The sequence below is a fragment of the Arachis hypogaea genome, chromosome 2 (genome assembly GCF_003086295.3).
Source record: "Arachis hypogaea cultivar Tifrunner chromosome 2, arahy.Tifrunner.gnm2.J5K5, whole genome shotgun sequence".
Classification (NCBI taxonomy): Eukaryota; Viridiplantae; Streptophyta; class Magnoliopsida; order Fabales; family Fabaceae; genus Arachis; species Arachis hypogaea.
Window position 1 is genome coordinate 94,519,281 of NC_092037.1, and position 17,808 is coordinate 94,537,088.

Sequence of the window (17,808 nt, forward strand, 5' to 3'; positions counted from 1 at the left end):
TTTAATATAAATAAAACTAAAAAAAATATTTTTATCACGAAAATATAAAAACAAAATTAAATTTTATATAATTATTTAATTATAACCAAATCAATTGATTTAATTTATCACTCAATAATTCAGTAATTTAGTTGATTAATTATCAATTTAATTTTAATAACTATGATAAAAATAGATAATAATAATAATATCTTAAACCTATATTTCCCTTTAGTTTTTGCTTTTGTATTAGCAATAAGAGTCCATGTTCCAAAAACCCTAGAAGAACCCTAACCATATGGTTAACTTTGAATGGCCCTACTTGCTTGCGTCCTATCCCTACTTGCCAAATGCTAAATGACAAGACAAGAAACAGTGCTTTTTCTCAGTTATCCATAATAATAATAAAAATAAATTAAATGATTGAAAAAATGTCTAGTGGCAATAGGGTAAGTTACTAAAACCATATCATATTATCATGGCAAGATTCAGAAGGTGTGGAGATATAAAAAGAATTTGAAGTGTACAAATATATTAATATTTTAATATTTTTAATTATTAATTTTAATTATAAAATCGTCCCTTAAAATTAATAAATACGGATATTTTAGGTATATTTAGAAACTTTCAATAAGGTTCTTGATTAACACAACCCAACAAAAAAGAAATCAAGCAATGCCTGTCTAGTCTACTCGACTACTCCCTCTTCTTTAGCATTTATATTTCGCAGTGTTTATGTTTCGTTTTAAAATAATAAAAAGTAGATATATAAATATATTTATATTAGCCACGTAAATTACCCTATATGTATGTCTTGTTAGTATTTTTATCATTTACTCTATAAGCGTATATAATTAATATATTTTTTAAATAAAATAAATTTTTAGAAGTTAAATAATTTCATAATTTAATATCAAAATTTTTATAATAAAAGTTTAAAATTTAATTTTTGTTATCAAAATAAAATTTAAAATAAATAAAACATAAAAATAAAAATTTATATAAAATTTATGTAGAATAATATGTGATATTTATATACATAATAAATCATAAATTAGTATTTACTTACTGTTAAAATATATATGAACCAATTAAATTAGCTATAAATTCTATTTAAATCACTTTATGTAAATCTATTCGATCTAAAAAAAATCGACAAATGTCTTATCCATTCTAACAAAATATTATGATGATTGGTTAAAATAATTTTAGGACTCATTTTAGATGTAATTATTTAATATTATGGAATTATTATTATTATATTATATAATTTCTTTTAGAGTATATTTTAAATCTTAGTACTAATTTGAGTAAGTTATTGTATTGTCGCGGTTTTGGACACATTTTAAAGTTATTGTGTCGGTACTCAAACTTACTCAACTTCTTGAGTTAAGATCAAGTCGGCCTAAGTCTAACTCTTAGTATTTAACAAGAAAGCTAAAAATACAAGAGAAAGAAAGCTTTAGTAGAAAGAACACTTTATTATTCAAATGTTTATTACAAGTGACTCGTATATAACTCACACTAACTCTCACCTCCTATTTATAATCATCCACCTCCTTAATGGATGGTTAGGATTAAATCTAATCAACGGTACAGATTAATTATCTAGAACCTTTATTACAAATATCTATCCTACTACAACTTTCTAAATACTTCTATATTATTCCTTACTACTCTTTATACTCCTCTATATATCTACATTATTCTAGAATACTCTATGATCTTCCAGAGTTTTCTAGAACCTTCTAGAATATTCTGGGACCTTTTAGGATATTTTAGAATGTTCCAAAATCATCTAGAACATTCTCAAATACTCCAAAAAATTATACAAACACTATTAAATCTAACCATCTAAAATTTATCGTAACAGATATTATCTGAAGAGTGAAAAATTTTATGAGATATATTATAATTTCTCTGGCTTTATAATTAAAACTTAAAAGACAACTCTAAATATGTACAAATTTTTTGAATTTATATATTTATTATTTGTCTTAGAATAATTTTTTAATTAACAAAAATCTAATTTTATATTTTTTGTCATAAAATTTTTAATATTACATTATAAAATGACTCGTTAAAAGATAAAAAACTAATAAGAGGACAAAAAAAAAAGTAGAGACAAAAAGAGTGTAAAGAATAAAGGGAAGTAAGAGAGCCACGGAGAACATGAACGGTGTCTTCATTGATCAGCATTTGCAGGTGGCAGTGGCAGCCTTCTTTCTTTGTGGCCTAATATCAACCCACTCTCGCTCTCCCCATTATTTACTACACACTCCCATCAAGTTGGATCCTTTCAATTGAAGATTTTAATTATTCTGTTTATTTTTATAATTTTATTAAAATTTTAATTATTTTTTATATTTTTAATTGAATTTTTATATTATTTTTATTTTATAATTATTTAATATAAGAGTGTTAGAATTAATTAAATATTTTTTGTAAATTAAATGTATTTATAATTAAAATTTAAATAGATTTTTTATCGTATATATTTTGAAAGAAATATTTTATTAATTGTAATGTTTTGACATAAAAAAATCTAATTATAAAATTAAAAGTAATATAGAAATCCAGTTAGAAAAATAAAAAATATAAGAATCTAATTTAAAATTAAAAAATTCTAAACGGTTTTTGACAATTATTTCAAAAGACAACGATACCCTAAAAAAAAATATTTTCAACCCTTTATCTTTACTTATATAAAACTGATTAGTCTTTTTATCAATATTTTTTTTATATTAACGGAATAAATTAAATTTATGTGATATATTACACTGTTGATTTATCTGTTAATAGCAGACTAGAATTGATAGAGGTTTTTTTGTTAGAAGTCTCATTGTATTTTTTCGGTAATTGTTAGGGACATTTAGTTTTTTTAATATTTTTGTTATTTTTTTAAATATATTAGTTAAATTTAATGTGTAAAATTGAGAAATATTAAGGTTTTTAAAATTATTTTTACTTATAAAAATTAAATATAAGATATATTAGTAATTAACATATCACATAAACATATTCTGTAAAAAGATCATTAAGTAAAAGCTAATTAGTCTCACAATGTTAAAAAGCAAGAATCAAAATAGGTATTTTTTTGTGTTAGAACCTCATAGTTCTTCGAAAAAATTATTAGGGTCGAGATGAGTATTCATCCTTAAAATTTAGTAAAACAATAAAGACTAATAGAATAATTAAACTTTAATTAAAAAAATAAAATATGAGTAATTTTTTATAAAAATGATTATTATAATAAATAATTATTAATTGTCACTTATAATCAAAATAGTAGTTAAGTATTTTTTTTTAATGTTAGTAATTATAAGAGAATACGTTCAACAATTATTAATTTATTTATTGAGTATAAAAAGTAATTTATAAATTTTTTTTAAAATAAAAATATACTCATTTTCGTCTAGTACTTGCGATGTGTTTTGCCTCTAAGATAATTATTTATGTTAAGTTTATCTAACAATTTATATTCCCTGAATAATTAGGTCAATAATTGCTCTAGGCTTGAATTTTTGAATCAAAATTATATTCATATTCTTCCAACTTTTATTCGAAGCAAAAAATTTGAACGTCACTACTGGCTAGTCGTGGCATAAACCTTCCAGTTTTAGCTCCTCAACCTGAGAACTCAAGAGCATGAGTGGAAATTATGACACCATATGACATTTTTAAAATAGATTTAAGTAAAAATATTAGAGCTGCGAAACTTATTTATTTTATTCTTTAGAATTGTACAATATAAAATACTAAGTTCTTGAATATTAATAAGTCATATTACCTTCTATTATTTGTTTATTTCTTAATAATTTTCTAAATTTCTTTTTGTCAATTATATATCATTGTTTTTTTTTCCCCTGGGGATAGAGTTTTAACATAACATATGAGATTTTATATATGATCAATTTCCTATATCGTACTTATATTTATTAAAAAAAAAAAGTCTTACCCTTTTTATTAACATCCAAGTTCCTTTAAAAAAACATCAAAGTCCAATCTAATAATTAAATCGCTATTAAATACTCCCTAAATCTAGGACGTTGGTCCTTACTCCTTACCCTAATTTGATGGGACAGCTAGCGCCAAATTTATTAGTTACATCAAGTTTTCTTCAAAAAATAAGTGAACACTGGAATTTTAATTTTAATTCTTCGGTCATCAATTTTAAAATTTTAATTTTAATAAATATATAATAGATACATTACAATTTTATATTTATATTTTAATTTTTTTATAAAATAATTGAATCTTGTTATTTTAATTTAATAAGAAATTTGTAATAAATATATTTTATATTGAAGTAATATTATTATCCAATTTTACTTTAAAAAAAAAATCCAAATTGGAGATAAAACATTACCAATTTGAGAATGTTAATAGTCATTTTCTAGGGAAAAAAAAAGAGAAAAAATCCTGACAAAGATATTGTAAGAGCATTGAAAAGGGGCACATGACACAATCCCGGGGTTGTGCCCTACGGCGGCCTTAATCCTGACTCTAACACCACCATAGGGTACGCCCAGCATCCCTAACAAAAATTTAAAAAAAAAAAGAAAAAGAAAGAAAGAAATAAAGAAGGAGAATACGGAGTTAGGTTCTGTTCTTGACTTTTTGTTCAATTATTCTCTTTGATGGTTTAAAATAAAAATTTAATTTTGATGTATTGTTATTATAAACTAATTTTATTTAAAGGAATTGTATATGTATATTTAGTTATGCAGTATCATATTACTAAAAATAATTATTTTTTATATTAATTGTATAAATAATTATTAAAAAAATATAATTAAATAATTGTAAATAATATTTTGTATTATTAATACATTAAAATTAAAATTACAATGTTAAATAATGGAAACAACGTTCATACTTCATAATAAAAGTGATCCAAATAATTAATAAAAATAGTGAAATAGATTTAACGCATCTTAAAAATTTAAAGGGAAAGCAATAAATAATAACCAATAATAATAGACATGTCTTAGGCAGTTGTGTCATAAAATCTAAAATGATAAGAATATATGTATAACACGTTTGTCTTTCAAGGAAAATTTTTTTTATTTACTTAAATTTTTACATATATTTTTTAATTTTTGTTTTATACTAAAAAATTTTTCTGTTAAAATTTAACAAGAATAAAATTCTAAATGTTTCGGCCATAAAGATGAAGGTTTTGAATATGGATCAAGAATAATCTTCTTGATTCTCTAATAATATAAGATTTATGATGAATAATAGAAGTTGTAACAGAAAGAGAAAATGGAAAGAAAACTGAAAGAACACTTCTGAATCGTAATTTTGTATTGATGATACACAATTATATATATATATATATATATATAGGTAAATGCTACCCTACCCTCTCTAAAGTAACTTGTAAGTTACCCTCTCTGATATGTCATATTTTAATTGGGTGTTTATTTTAACCTGAGTTACTTTAATCTCATGAGAGTTAATAATAGACGGTAACGGCTAATAAGACGGTGATACTTAGGAGACACAACGACGACGACAAAGGAATGGGGAGGAGTAAACGCAATTAGAGAGAGTTGGAATACTTTTCTGGAAGAATGATTTGGGAAGAGAAAACAAGACACCCAATGAGACGGTGATTCTTGGGAGGCGTAATGAGGACGACAAATGTACCTTTTCTAGAAGAATGATTTGGGAAGAGAAAACGGAACATCAATGAGACGGTGATGCTTGGGAGGAGCAACAACGACGAAAGAGTAGAGAAGGTAACTCAGGTTAAAATAAACACCCAATTAAAATGTGACACATCAGAGAAGGTAACTTACATGTTACTTTAGAGAGGATACGGTAACATTCATCATATATATATATATATACTAGTCTAAGATAGCTTAGAGATATGCAAACACAACTTGATTAGTTCATAGCATATACATTCAAGGCCAATTTTCTGGTATCAGTAATTTGGTGCTGAATTTTCGCCCATTTTATTTTTTTATAATAATTTTTTAAACATAATAGCAAATACCTAGAACAATGAATGCACATACACACGCTTCATGTGGAACCATGTATGTTGTTGACTTAAAATTCATGTATGTTTTGTTTCTAAGAAACGCCAAGAATATAAATAATAGAAGATCGTTATCCACATAATTTGATCAATTTGATCGATGATAATATTGTAGTAAGAGAGACAGAAAAAAAGACAAGGTCAATGTTAGAAAACAATTGCAAATTCTCAGAGATTAAAACATACGTTGGCATGACATGCAAATGTTAACATCGTTATTATTGATCCCAAGGTACAAAATTTTATTTGATTGTCACTACACATACACATTTAGGAATTACATTACCTTATTATTACTTATGAATATATAACAAACTCCATAGTGTAAATTAAATGTAGCCAGAATTTGTGTATCACGGATCCATGTATAATTAAATGTTATCATTCTTTTTATCAATTATTTAAGCCATAATTTTAAATCATGACCATAATTTGTTCTATAATCACTCTATAATTATGGTTTAAAACTATGAATAATGCTCAATGGATCAATGCTTTTTTTCTCCAGCCAACTATTTTTATTATGATAAATAAATTAGACAAATGATATTAAAATTTAGAGTTTAATACATTTCAGTCTTTGTAATATTCTGATTTCTTTTTCTTTGCCTTGATTCATATTTTTGTTGTAGTCTATAAAAAATGAGAAAATATTTTATTTTAGTTCATATTATTAGCTTGTTCATATTAAATACTAACGTGTCAAGTAGAATTCCAACTGAAGCATAGATTCTCATGACAGCCATATATCACTTCAGGAAATGAAATAAAAATTTGTAAATTTTACCGAAATTTAATAACCCCGCAAAATTAACAGTAATACTAAAAATTTAATAACTAAAATAATCTTATTTAACATAAGTACATAACCTTCATAATTTTACGTATATGATATTTATAGATATATATTTATTATATCAAAAAGAAAAAAAGACAAATAATTTTTTGATTTTTTAACTTGAATACAAATAAATTTTTAACTAATTAAAAATACAAAATATTTTTCACATTTTAAAATGTCGAATTTCTCCATTCAAAATATATGAGAATAAATAAACTTTTAAAAAGATTTAAATGTTTTACATTTTAAAATGTGATAAATATTTTTATATTTTTAATTAATCAATGTCCTCAAATTAAAAGTTCAAAAATTTATTTATTATTTTCTCATAAAAGTTATGTAATTATTTTAATAATAATTAATAAATACTAAATAAAAACTTGACCTTTGGATTGATTTTCTTTTGTCTCTTTTCAAAATTAACTTACGATGATTACTATTATTAGTAATTGAATCACTCAAATATTTGATCCACTCATCATATATATATATATATATATATATATATATATATTGTATAAATCTTGGTTTAATGTTAAGATTGAAGTGAAACATTAGCTTCTTACTGTTACGTATTTTGTCTTGACATTCTCCAGTGACTCAAATTAAAAAGTTGAAACATCAACATCATGCAAATCTTCTTTCTATGATTCACTGATTTGTGAAGAGATGATGAACATGATACTGCACCAGAAAATAAACCCTAATAAATATATAGAATCTGTAAGGATATATATGCATATACATTATTATTCTGAATGGCACCTTCTAATCTTGTTTTTGTGTCTCTCATGACACTACATGGTGCAGTGCAACCAAATATGTGTAAGTGTTATTGCTCTGGAAAAGACACCCTCAAGACCCAACATTCAAACGCAGGTTAAGCGTAACAATGGAAGTTTGACCACCAAATTCAAAAACTATGCATTCTTATTCTTATTATTAATTATTATATAATAAAACAAAAAAGAATAATAGATTAAAAAATCGTACCATACTGTCTCCTTCGGCAGCTGCAAATGCGCTGGTTAGCTGTTCTGCCTCTAGTACTTTGGATTGTTTAAATATTATGTGGGGAATTAATTTTTTTAATTGTTTTTTTCAGTGTAATTTTTTATTATATATTTTTTAAGTGTGAAAAAAAAATGTGGGAGAAGATGTTAAATGGTAAAAGATTATATTTGACAAAATAATTGAAAAAAAATGAAAAAGTTTATTTTTGAATTATGTATATATAACGGAGTTTATGACTACTCTTTTATTCTCAAAATTAATTGTTAGTTTTGATCGACGAATATTAAAAAATTAAGATTTATTTATCTAATGAAAGGAGTTTTGTTGCCCGAGATACTTTAATTTGTTTTTATTTTTAATTATTATTATTTGATTATGATTGAGGATTTCTTTTTTTAAAAAAATTGATAAGCAATTTTTTTTTTTCTGGAATAATATTCTGAACTCTTTTTTGGGGGTCCTGAAACTCTTTTGTGGAATATTTGGGAATTTGGGTCTGGCCTTGGTGGGCTCAAAATTTTCACCCAAAAATATCAATTCGGTACCGTAGTGACCTTGAAACTATCGGGTTGACCCAATATTTATTGTGAAAATCAGAAAAAGATTTGGGTTTACCTAAAATGTTAGTTACTGGGTTAACTATTTTGGACTTAATTTGTGAAAAGCATATAAACTTGTAAATAGGACATTGGAAACATTCTGTGATCCAAGTTTGTGATTGACACCATTACGTTGGGATATTGTCAGAGATGACTAAATTCCCTAAGGTATTTTTTCGTATCGGAGTCGTGTACTAAAATAGCTTTTAAGATTTTAATTATATTAATTATATTTTTGAGATTAACAAAAATACATTATGTTAGTCTCTCACCTATTTTTTGTTAATTATATATTGACATAGTTTGATGATGTGCATCGTTAATGTCACGTGTCACATTATTGTTTAATTACGTGTAATAGTGTGATGATGGGTTGATTAATAAGATCCGATATGCTGACATGAATGGCTGAATTACATGTCACAATAATATTTGACCATGTGTCATTTATATCACATATTATAATATTATTTGTCCATGTATCATTCGTTATGTCATCATTGTAGATATCCTAAGTTAGTCTTTAATTTTGCTCTAAATAACTCATTTTAATCCTTAAAATTAAATATCATACACCAAATTAGTCTTTTCACTAATTTTTTTAAATTTTTTTATAAATTTAAATTTTTCAATATTTTTAAAGGAGCTATTTTTTATAAATTAAATGTCATTAAGTTGCGTCAGTGCGTCGTTAACATAAACTGAGTTAAAAATTAATATAATACATTTTTATCAATCTTAAGAATATAATTGGTATAAAAAATTTTAAAAATTATTTTAATGTACGATATTAATCTCAAAAATCACTTTAGAAATTTACTTTGAAAGATACTTTCTGAGAGTTGAGACCGAAAATCCGTCTCTTGCTTTCTATTTGATTTTTGTATTTTTGTTTCAAAAATAAAATTCAAATGCAACTTATTAAATATCCTGAAAGATACATTTTTAGTATATTAGTAAAGTAAGTGATTATCAGTAGCTCTTATAGTCTTTAAAAGAGGAATTGAAAACCCTAGAAAACTCCTCTGCAGTGAACCCAAAACAGAAAGAAATTGAGAAGAAGAGAATTCTAGAATAGAAAAGGTTTCTTAAGAAAAATGAAACAATGAATTCTATTGAAAATGTAAAATGAAAAGCACTCTCATCAGAACCCCAAATCTACATTCCTTACACCTATTTATAACTCTTTTACTATCTCCTAAGCAGTTCTCTCAATACTCCCCCTCAAACTGAGGCACGATTTGTCTCGAAGTCGCAGTTTGAACCTGTATTTCTGAAACAAACTTAGGGACAATGGTTTAGTTAAAGAATCGGCCACCTGATCTTGAGAAGGTATATTAACAACATAGAGAGATTTTTGATTTACTAAATCCCTTAAAAAATGCAAATCCAGCTCAAGATGTTTACATCTACTATGCAAAACTGGATTTGCAGCCAATAAACATGCACTCTGATTGTCACAAAAGATGGTTGGTGACATAGGTTGTGGGATTCGAAGCTCTCCCAAAAGTTGCTGTATGGACATTACCTCAGTTTGTGCAGCACACATTGCCCTATATTCTGCTTCAGTACTGCTCCTGCTCACCTTTGTCTGCTTGTTACTCTTCCATGAGATCAGATTGCATCCAAGATAAACACAAAATCCAGTGATTGATTTTCTATCATCTAGATCTCCACCCCAATCAGCATCTGAAAAAGCCAACAACCTAAAATCAGTAGATTTAGAAAATAATAATCCATGATCTACTGTACCTTTCACATATCTCAGAATTCTTTTTACACTCTTCCAATGCAGCAATGTTGGTTGATGCATAAACTGAGATACTCTGTTAACAGCAAAGGCAATATCTGGTCTTGTCATTGTGAGATATTGAAGTGCACCAACTATTGATCTGTACAGTTTGGGATCATGAAAAGGTTCCGAGTAATGAGCTGAAAGCTTTGTGTTGGACATTATTGGGGTAGGCATCGAATTCGCAGTCTCCATTCCAGCTCTCTTAAGTAATTCAGATGCATATTTGGTTTGTGAAATATGAACACTACCTGTAGACAAATATGAAGCTTCCAAGCCTAAAAAATAACTAAACTTCCCCATATCCTTTAACGGAAAAATATTGTTCAATTGGTAAATTAATTTATCTAATTCTGCAGCATTATTACCGGTAACAATTATATCATCTACATAAACTAACAAGTAAATCACATTAGAATCAAAAAATCTAACAAACAAAGACACATCAGATCTGGTTTCTTTAAATCCAAATTGTTGAAGAGTAGTAGATAATGTTTTATACCAGGCTCTCGGTGCTTGTTTTAGACCATAAATGGCCTTGTTTAGCTTGCACACTAGTTGTTCACCCTTTGTAGAGTATCCCGGAGGTTGCATCATGTATACAGTCTCATTTAAGGTGCCATTAAGAAAGGCATTATCAAAATCAAACTGTCTCAATGGCCAATTTAATGAAACAGCAATAGTTAAGATAACTCTAATGGTGGAAGGCCTTACCACTGGACTATAAATTTGATCATAGTCTATACCTTCCACTTGATGAAAACCCTGTCCAATAAGTCTTGCCTTATACCTCAGAATATCACCTTTAGCATTTTTCTTGATAGCAAACACCCACTTACTTCCAATAATTGTGGTATTAGCTGGTGGTTCTGTTAATTCCCATGTTTTGCACTTCTGAAGAGCAGCAAACTCTTTATCCATTGCCTCTCTCCAGTGAGAACATTGTAACGCTTCAGCCACAGTCCTTGGAGTATTGTATAGTAGATCGGTTTGTTGAACAGTCAAGGCTTTTGGTTTGAACACTCCAGATTTTGATCTTGTTGTCATGGAATGAGCATTTGTTGTGGAAGGAAGGCTAGTTTCAATATCACTAATAGGAATCATGTCCGGAGAAGAATTGGTAGGAGATGCTGAAGGTGGGTGACATTTTAAAATTCTGCTCTCCTCGTTCTCATGACTAGAAGTAGTGTCATGAGTGTCCAAGCCTGAGTGAGAAGGAGAAGATGTATCGTGCAATGGTTCACTTGTAATTTGTAATCCAGTATCTGAATGTATACTCAAAGACTTCGTAGCTTGATTAGATGAGGACATTGATGGTGGAGTTGAATCAATGATGGTAAATGCAGGGGCCTTAAGCTGGCTACCACCCTCTGGATTATTCTTGGAAGAATCATCTCTGCCCAAGGTGTTAGAAAACAATTTTTGATATGAAAAAGTATACTCATGAAACAACACATGTCGAGCCATATAAATTTTACCATTTTTTGCCATACACTTATAGCCTTTAAAATTTGAATCATATCCTAAAAATAAACATGGTTCAGATTTGTAATTAAATTTAGTTTTACTATAAGGCCTTAAGAAAGGAAAACACATACATCCAAAAATTTTAAAGAAAGTATAATCTGGTTGATGCTTAAAAAGAACCTCAAAAGGACTGTTGTTATCAAGCACTGGGGTAGGGAGTCGATTAATAATATAAACAGAACTCAAAAAGGCATCTTCCCAAAATTGCATAGGCAAAGAAGCTGTAGCTAAGAGGGAGAGACCCACTTCTGTAATATGCCTATGCTTCCTCTCAACACTTCCTTGTTGATGATGAGTATAGGGGCATGATTTTCTATGATGTATACCTTCATTTGCAAGAAAATCAGTGAAAGCATGTGACATAAATTCCATTCCCAAATCCGTTTGTAAAGCCTTTATTTTCTGTCCAATTTGATTTTCTATAAATGCTTTATAATTCTGAAAAGCTACTAAAGACTGAGACTTATTTGTGAGTAAGAAAATGTATGTATATTTAGAATGTGCATCAACAAAAGAAATATAATATCTAAATCCACTTCTTGATATTACAGGAGCAGGCCCCCAGATATCCACAAAAACAAGTTCTAAAGGTGTCATATACACAGTATCATTTAAAGAAAAATGTAACCTATGCATCTTAGCTAAAGGACAGATTTCACATACATGATTAGCAGCAGAATGAGAACTAAAATGCAAAGAAATTTTATTCATAACATCCATTACAGTTTTAAGAGAACTATGGCCCAATCGTTTATGCCATAAATCCACAGTGTTATTCTGATTACATTTGGAAACAAGATATGCACTAGAATCTAAAGACTGATTAGCTAGCTGTGTACTAGTAGTATAAGCACTAGAATACTGAGATCTAGAACTAGACAGGTTATCAGGGATCTGTACTGAGGTATTAGACAAATTTTTTGGTATTCGAAAGTTATCAAAAGAGTAAGTGCCATTTCTAGACATGCCTTGTAGGAGAAGTTCTCTGGTATCCTGATCATGAATAGCACAATAATCAGGCCAAAATTCAAAGTAGACATGGTTATCAGCTGCGAATTTAGAAACACTCAATAGATTTTGAGTAATTTGTGGTACAAGAAGTAAGTTCTTTAAACGAAAAGCAATATTTGAGGAGGAATCAAAAAGAATTGAAGAACCAGAATGAGTAATTGGAATACCTGACCCATTACCTACAAAGAGCTGATCATTATCTGAAGGATTTGGTGATGATGTGAGGAGATTTCCTGGATCTGAAGTGACATGATGACTCGCTCCTGTGTCTGGTAGCCAAGAAGCTTCACTTACTGAAGAGGAATGGGTAAGATATGCCCTAGGTTGATGGAAATTGGAGGATGGAGGGGGTGGTTGTGTATTACTATATGGAATTTGCATTGGGGTAGAGTTGATTGTGGAATTAGGTTGAAAAGCAGTATCAAAACGATGGAAGCAGTTCCACACAACATGTCCTTGCCTTCCACATAATTGGCATTGAGGATGATTTTGGGTGTATCCAAAACGTCCTCCACGATTACTGCGGCCACCACGGCCTCTTCGAAAGCCTCCACCTCTTTGATATTCAAATGATGAGGAGGATTGAGCATAATGAGCTACAGGCATAACTACATCAGGTTTCTTGAACCTGTCCAGCATATCATCAAACGCAAGCAGATAAGATTCAGCCTCTGCAACCTTGAAGGTTCCAAGCCTTGACATTACCGAACCAATGTATACAGTGTAATCTTCATTAAGACCATCGATTATCGCTTGTATGTGATCTGAGTCAGGTACCTCATAGCCGAGAGCAAAAAGGGCGTCGACCACATTCCGAATCTTGTTCAGAAAATCAGAAACAGTTCCATTTTTCTTACATGATTTGAGTTGGGATTTCAAACTCTGAATTCGTGAAGCGGAAGCATCTTCAAAGTATTTTTCAATTCTTTCCCAAACTTCATAAAATTGTGAAAGATGAATTACCTTGTTCTTGATGCTGGTAGTCATCGACTCTACAAGCCAAGTAGTGAGAGTTAAATCTTGTAATTTCCATGTCTTGTACTTCACCGATTCAGAAGTTGTTTTGGTCGCTTCATCAGTCACGAACTACGGCGGAATCTTGGAGCTGTATAGATGATCTTCCATGAAGAGGCTCTGAATTATTAACATAGCCGTGTGTCTCCATGTGCTATAATTTTCTTGAGTGAGTTTGTCTGAGATAGGTGAGAAGGTTTTCTTGGAAGAGTCAGAGAGGATAATCTCCATGACAAAGATGAACAAGATTATAGGCTCTGGATACCATAAAAGAGGAATTGAAAACCCTAGAAAACTCCTCTGCAGTGAACCCAAAACAGAAAGAAATTGAGAAGAAGAGAATTCTAGAATAGAAAAGGTTTCTTAAGAAAAATGAAACAATGAATTCTATTGAAAATGTAAAATGAAAAGCACTCTCATCAGAACCCCAAATCTACATTCCTTACACCTATTTATAACTCTTTTACTATCTCCTAAGCAGTTCTCTCAATAGTCTTATTGCAAAGGTTCCGTTCAATGTTATGATTTTTAAATGAGAAAAAAGAGAGAAAAAAAGAGTCACAAAGTTAGCTGAATGTAAAAATAGAAGGCTAAATTACTTAAATTATTTCAATATTATAGTAGGCTGAAATTTAACTAAAGACGTTCCTACCAAATTACATTTATTTTATGCCCCAGCAATTATATATAGCTACCATCCATCATTCATTCATTAATTACTCCCATATGATAATAATTCTTGGCCCTAAGATAAAGAGGATTCTTTTTGCTATGAACAATCCCTGGTTTGACTTCATTATTATCCAAGTCTTCCATCCCAATTGGAATCTCCCAATCAAACCAAAAAAGAAGATTAGCAACAATAATCTCCACCGTTGCAACTCCCATATTCAATCCAGGGCAAATTCTCCTTCCAGAACCAAATGGAATCAGCTCAAAATCTTGGCCCTTAAAATCAATTGAACTTTTCAAGAATCTCTCAGGATAAAACTCTTCTGGGTCTTTCCAAATTTCAGGATCCCTTTGAATTGCCCATGCATTAACATACACTAATGTCTTGGCTTCAATTTCATATTCTCCTATTTTGCATGCTTCATTTGTTTCTCTTGTTAATAATAGTGGTAATGGTGGCACTAATCTAAGTGTCTCTTTTATCACTGCCTTAAGATAAGGTAAAACATTATTATTATTTCTTATTTCATCTTCATCAACAAAGCCTTTGCTGCCAAAGAAGTTTCTAACTTCTTCTTGAACTTTCATCATTGCTTTAGGGTTCTTCATTAGATTTGCCATGGCCCAAGTTGATGTGGCAGCACTTGAATATGTCCCTCCAATAAGTATGTCCTTCAAAAAAAATAATTGGTCGATAATAAATAATTAAATATAAAAAAATGATATTTTCTTGTCGTTTACTTCATTATTGATAATATACATAAATTATGATATATTCAATTATTGAACCTAAGTGATATAAATGTGGCGACATACATTAGCCAACCTATAGCTTCTAATTTTGGTCCATTCTTAATTAAATCATGAGATAAACCTATATTAATGTGAAATTGATATTTAAAAATAGTTAGATAATTTAATAAATTTAACTAAATTATTATTTAACAGTTTTTAAAATTAGAAAAAGTTTAGGGCGGGTCAGCACTTTTATTATTAAAATTTTGTCAGTACTTAATCATAAAAAAATGAATAATACCACACCATTAAAAACATTCATAATAGCTAATTAATGGCTACAAATTACAAAATCTGCTTGTCCTCTAACATTCCTCTCTCAGTTATAAATTTCAAATGAAGACAATTATATGTGAGTGTTCGTCAACGTACTTTTATTTGTTTTATGTTACAATGTGACATAGTAATTAAAAAATATTTTATATATTTACTTTTTGTTTCATACACTAAATTAATAAACATATCTTACTAGATGGAATCTAAATTTCACAATATTAATAGATGAATTTTACATGTGTACTTAATAATAAAAAATAATAAAAAATATTGTTTGTCTTTAATATTTTTATAAATTTTAATTAAATCAAATTAAATATTAGAAATAATTTTAAAAAAATAATGAAAAAGAGAAAGAGAATTTTATCCTAAATTAGTATACTAGATAAATTAAATACAATACTCAAATTGAAACAATCTAAGATATGATTATAAGTGATTAGTAGTTTTATTGCTTTATAAATAATCTCACGGAAAATTTGATACCAAATAATATTTTCATAGATTTTCAAATCAAATTTCAGGTTTGTTTGGGTGAGTTTTTAAGAAATTTTTTTTTGAATTATCTTTTTTTAAAAGATCTTATGAAAAAGTAAAAGTAATTTTATGTTTGGGTACGTATCTCATCCAAAAAGATCTTTTTATCTCTCAATTATATTTGGGTATAATAACATAAAAGTATTTTTTTGTTTATTTATTACATGAAAAACATCTTTTCTTTAAGAAAAAAGATCTTTTAAAAAAAGATGTAAATTACAGCTTCTAAAAAAAGATATTTTTTTAATTTTTGTAGTGCTTTTACTTTTACTATTAGAAATTTACCAAATACATTAAAAAATAAAAAATATTTTTTTTATTTAAAAATGATATTTTTTTATTAAAATAATGACGTCCAAATAAACACCGAAAAGATAGAGTAAGTAAATAAAAAAAAAAGTGTAAAATAACATTACATACCATTAGCACAGCTTTGATGTGATCATAAGTGAGATCAGATGGAAATGACTGCTCCTTATCATTCTTCAGCTTCAATAAGACATCAATGACATTATCTTCTTCTTCTTCATCATCAGATTTTTGTCTCTTTGGATCAAGGTGTTGGTTGACAATTTCTTGCAAGAATTCATCAAATTTCTGATAACTTCTTTCAAGAAGAGAATGCATACCTCTAAGTTTATCAATCCACCCCATGAATGGAACATAATCAGAAACAAAGAATGCTCCTAACAAAGCTTGAGATTCATTAAGCAAACCAAGTAACCTCTTAGCAACAATAATTCCTTTATCATCTTTATAGCTTCTTCCAAAAGCAATTCTAGAAATTATAGTGTTGGTAAGTGACAAAATTGCATCATTCAAATTTGTCACACTTTTAGAAGAAGCTTGAATTGATATCTCCTTGATCATTTGATTCACTTCAAATTGGCGTATAGAGGAGAATTTGGAGACACTACTTGAATTAAGGAAATGGGTAATACAAATTTTCTTGATTGCTTTCCAAGAATCATTGTATGCTGAAAATGCAATTTCAATCCTATTGTAGGAAATTTTGTTTTGGGCAAGAAAAGAAGGCCTTCCACAAAATTCAATGTCGTGAGTTTTCAACACTTTTTGGGCCATTTTGGAATTGGATACAACAAGACATGGCCTTAAACCTAGTTTGATTGAGAACAAAGGACCATATAATTTTGAGAGCTTCCATAGTTGAATATGAAGGGTAGGAAAATGCAATTGGTGAAGGTTTCCAATTATTGGAAGGGCTTTAGGACCTGGTGGAAAGGCTTTGTTCTTTTGTTTTTGAAAGAAGAAGAAAAACAATGAGAAAGGAAGAGTTAGGAATAGAATTAAGAGAAGTGGGGACACCATTTTGGCTCGTGACTAATAATGATTATGAAAAGTTATTATTGATGCTTTAATTTCTTGCTCGAGTGTTTAGAAATTTATAGACAGCATTAGGACCACATATGTGACCTCAAACATCTTAGAGGAAGCGACAATCCAAATCATAGAAGACGCTATACAATGTGATTGAAAAGACAAGTACAATTATTATTTCATATAATTTTTTTTTTGGCAAGTTTCTCGACCAGAAAGGGAGAGGTGGCATCACTGTAGATACCAAACTATATAAAACAACCTCAACTAAAGTATATGAAGGATCAAATATAATACAACACTTAAAATAAAACACCAACCATCATATTCATACTCATAAAAATTATTGTGAGATAGA

The 17,808-nt window shown here is 28.4% G+C and overlaps 1 protein-coding gene across 1 annotated transcript; it reads right to left on the reverse strand.

Moving 5' to 3' along the window:
- Positions 1–14,427: 14,427 nt before the first annotated feature.
- Positions 14,428–17,488, reverse strand: LOC112752057 (6,7,8-trihydroxycoumarin synthase). The gene is made up of 2 exons (XM_025801440.3): positions 16,533–17,488; positions 14,428–15,176 (listed from the first exon to the last, which is right to left on the reverse strand). Exons 1-2 carry the CDS (start codon positions 17,439–17,441, stop codon positions 14,538–14,540), a joined length of 1,548 nt encoding a protein of 515 aa, XP_025657225.1. The 5' UTR covers positions 17,442–17,488; the 3' UTR covers positions 14,428–14,537.
- Positions 17,489–17,808: the final 320 nt, after the last annotated feature.

What these genes read in the sequence shown, in the direction of transcription:
- LOC112752057 (XM_025801440.3), bottom strand. Translation starts at nt 17,441, where the DNA reads ATGGTGTCCCCACTTCTCTTAATTCTATTCCTAACTCTTCCTTTCTCA. An exon ending in ACATCAAAGCTGTGCTAATG is followed by an intron (nt 15,177 to 16,532) that starts GTATGTAATGTT and finishes TTTTTTTTGAAG; the next exon opens with GACATACTTATTGGAGGGAC.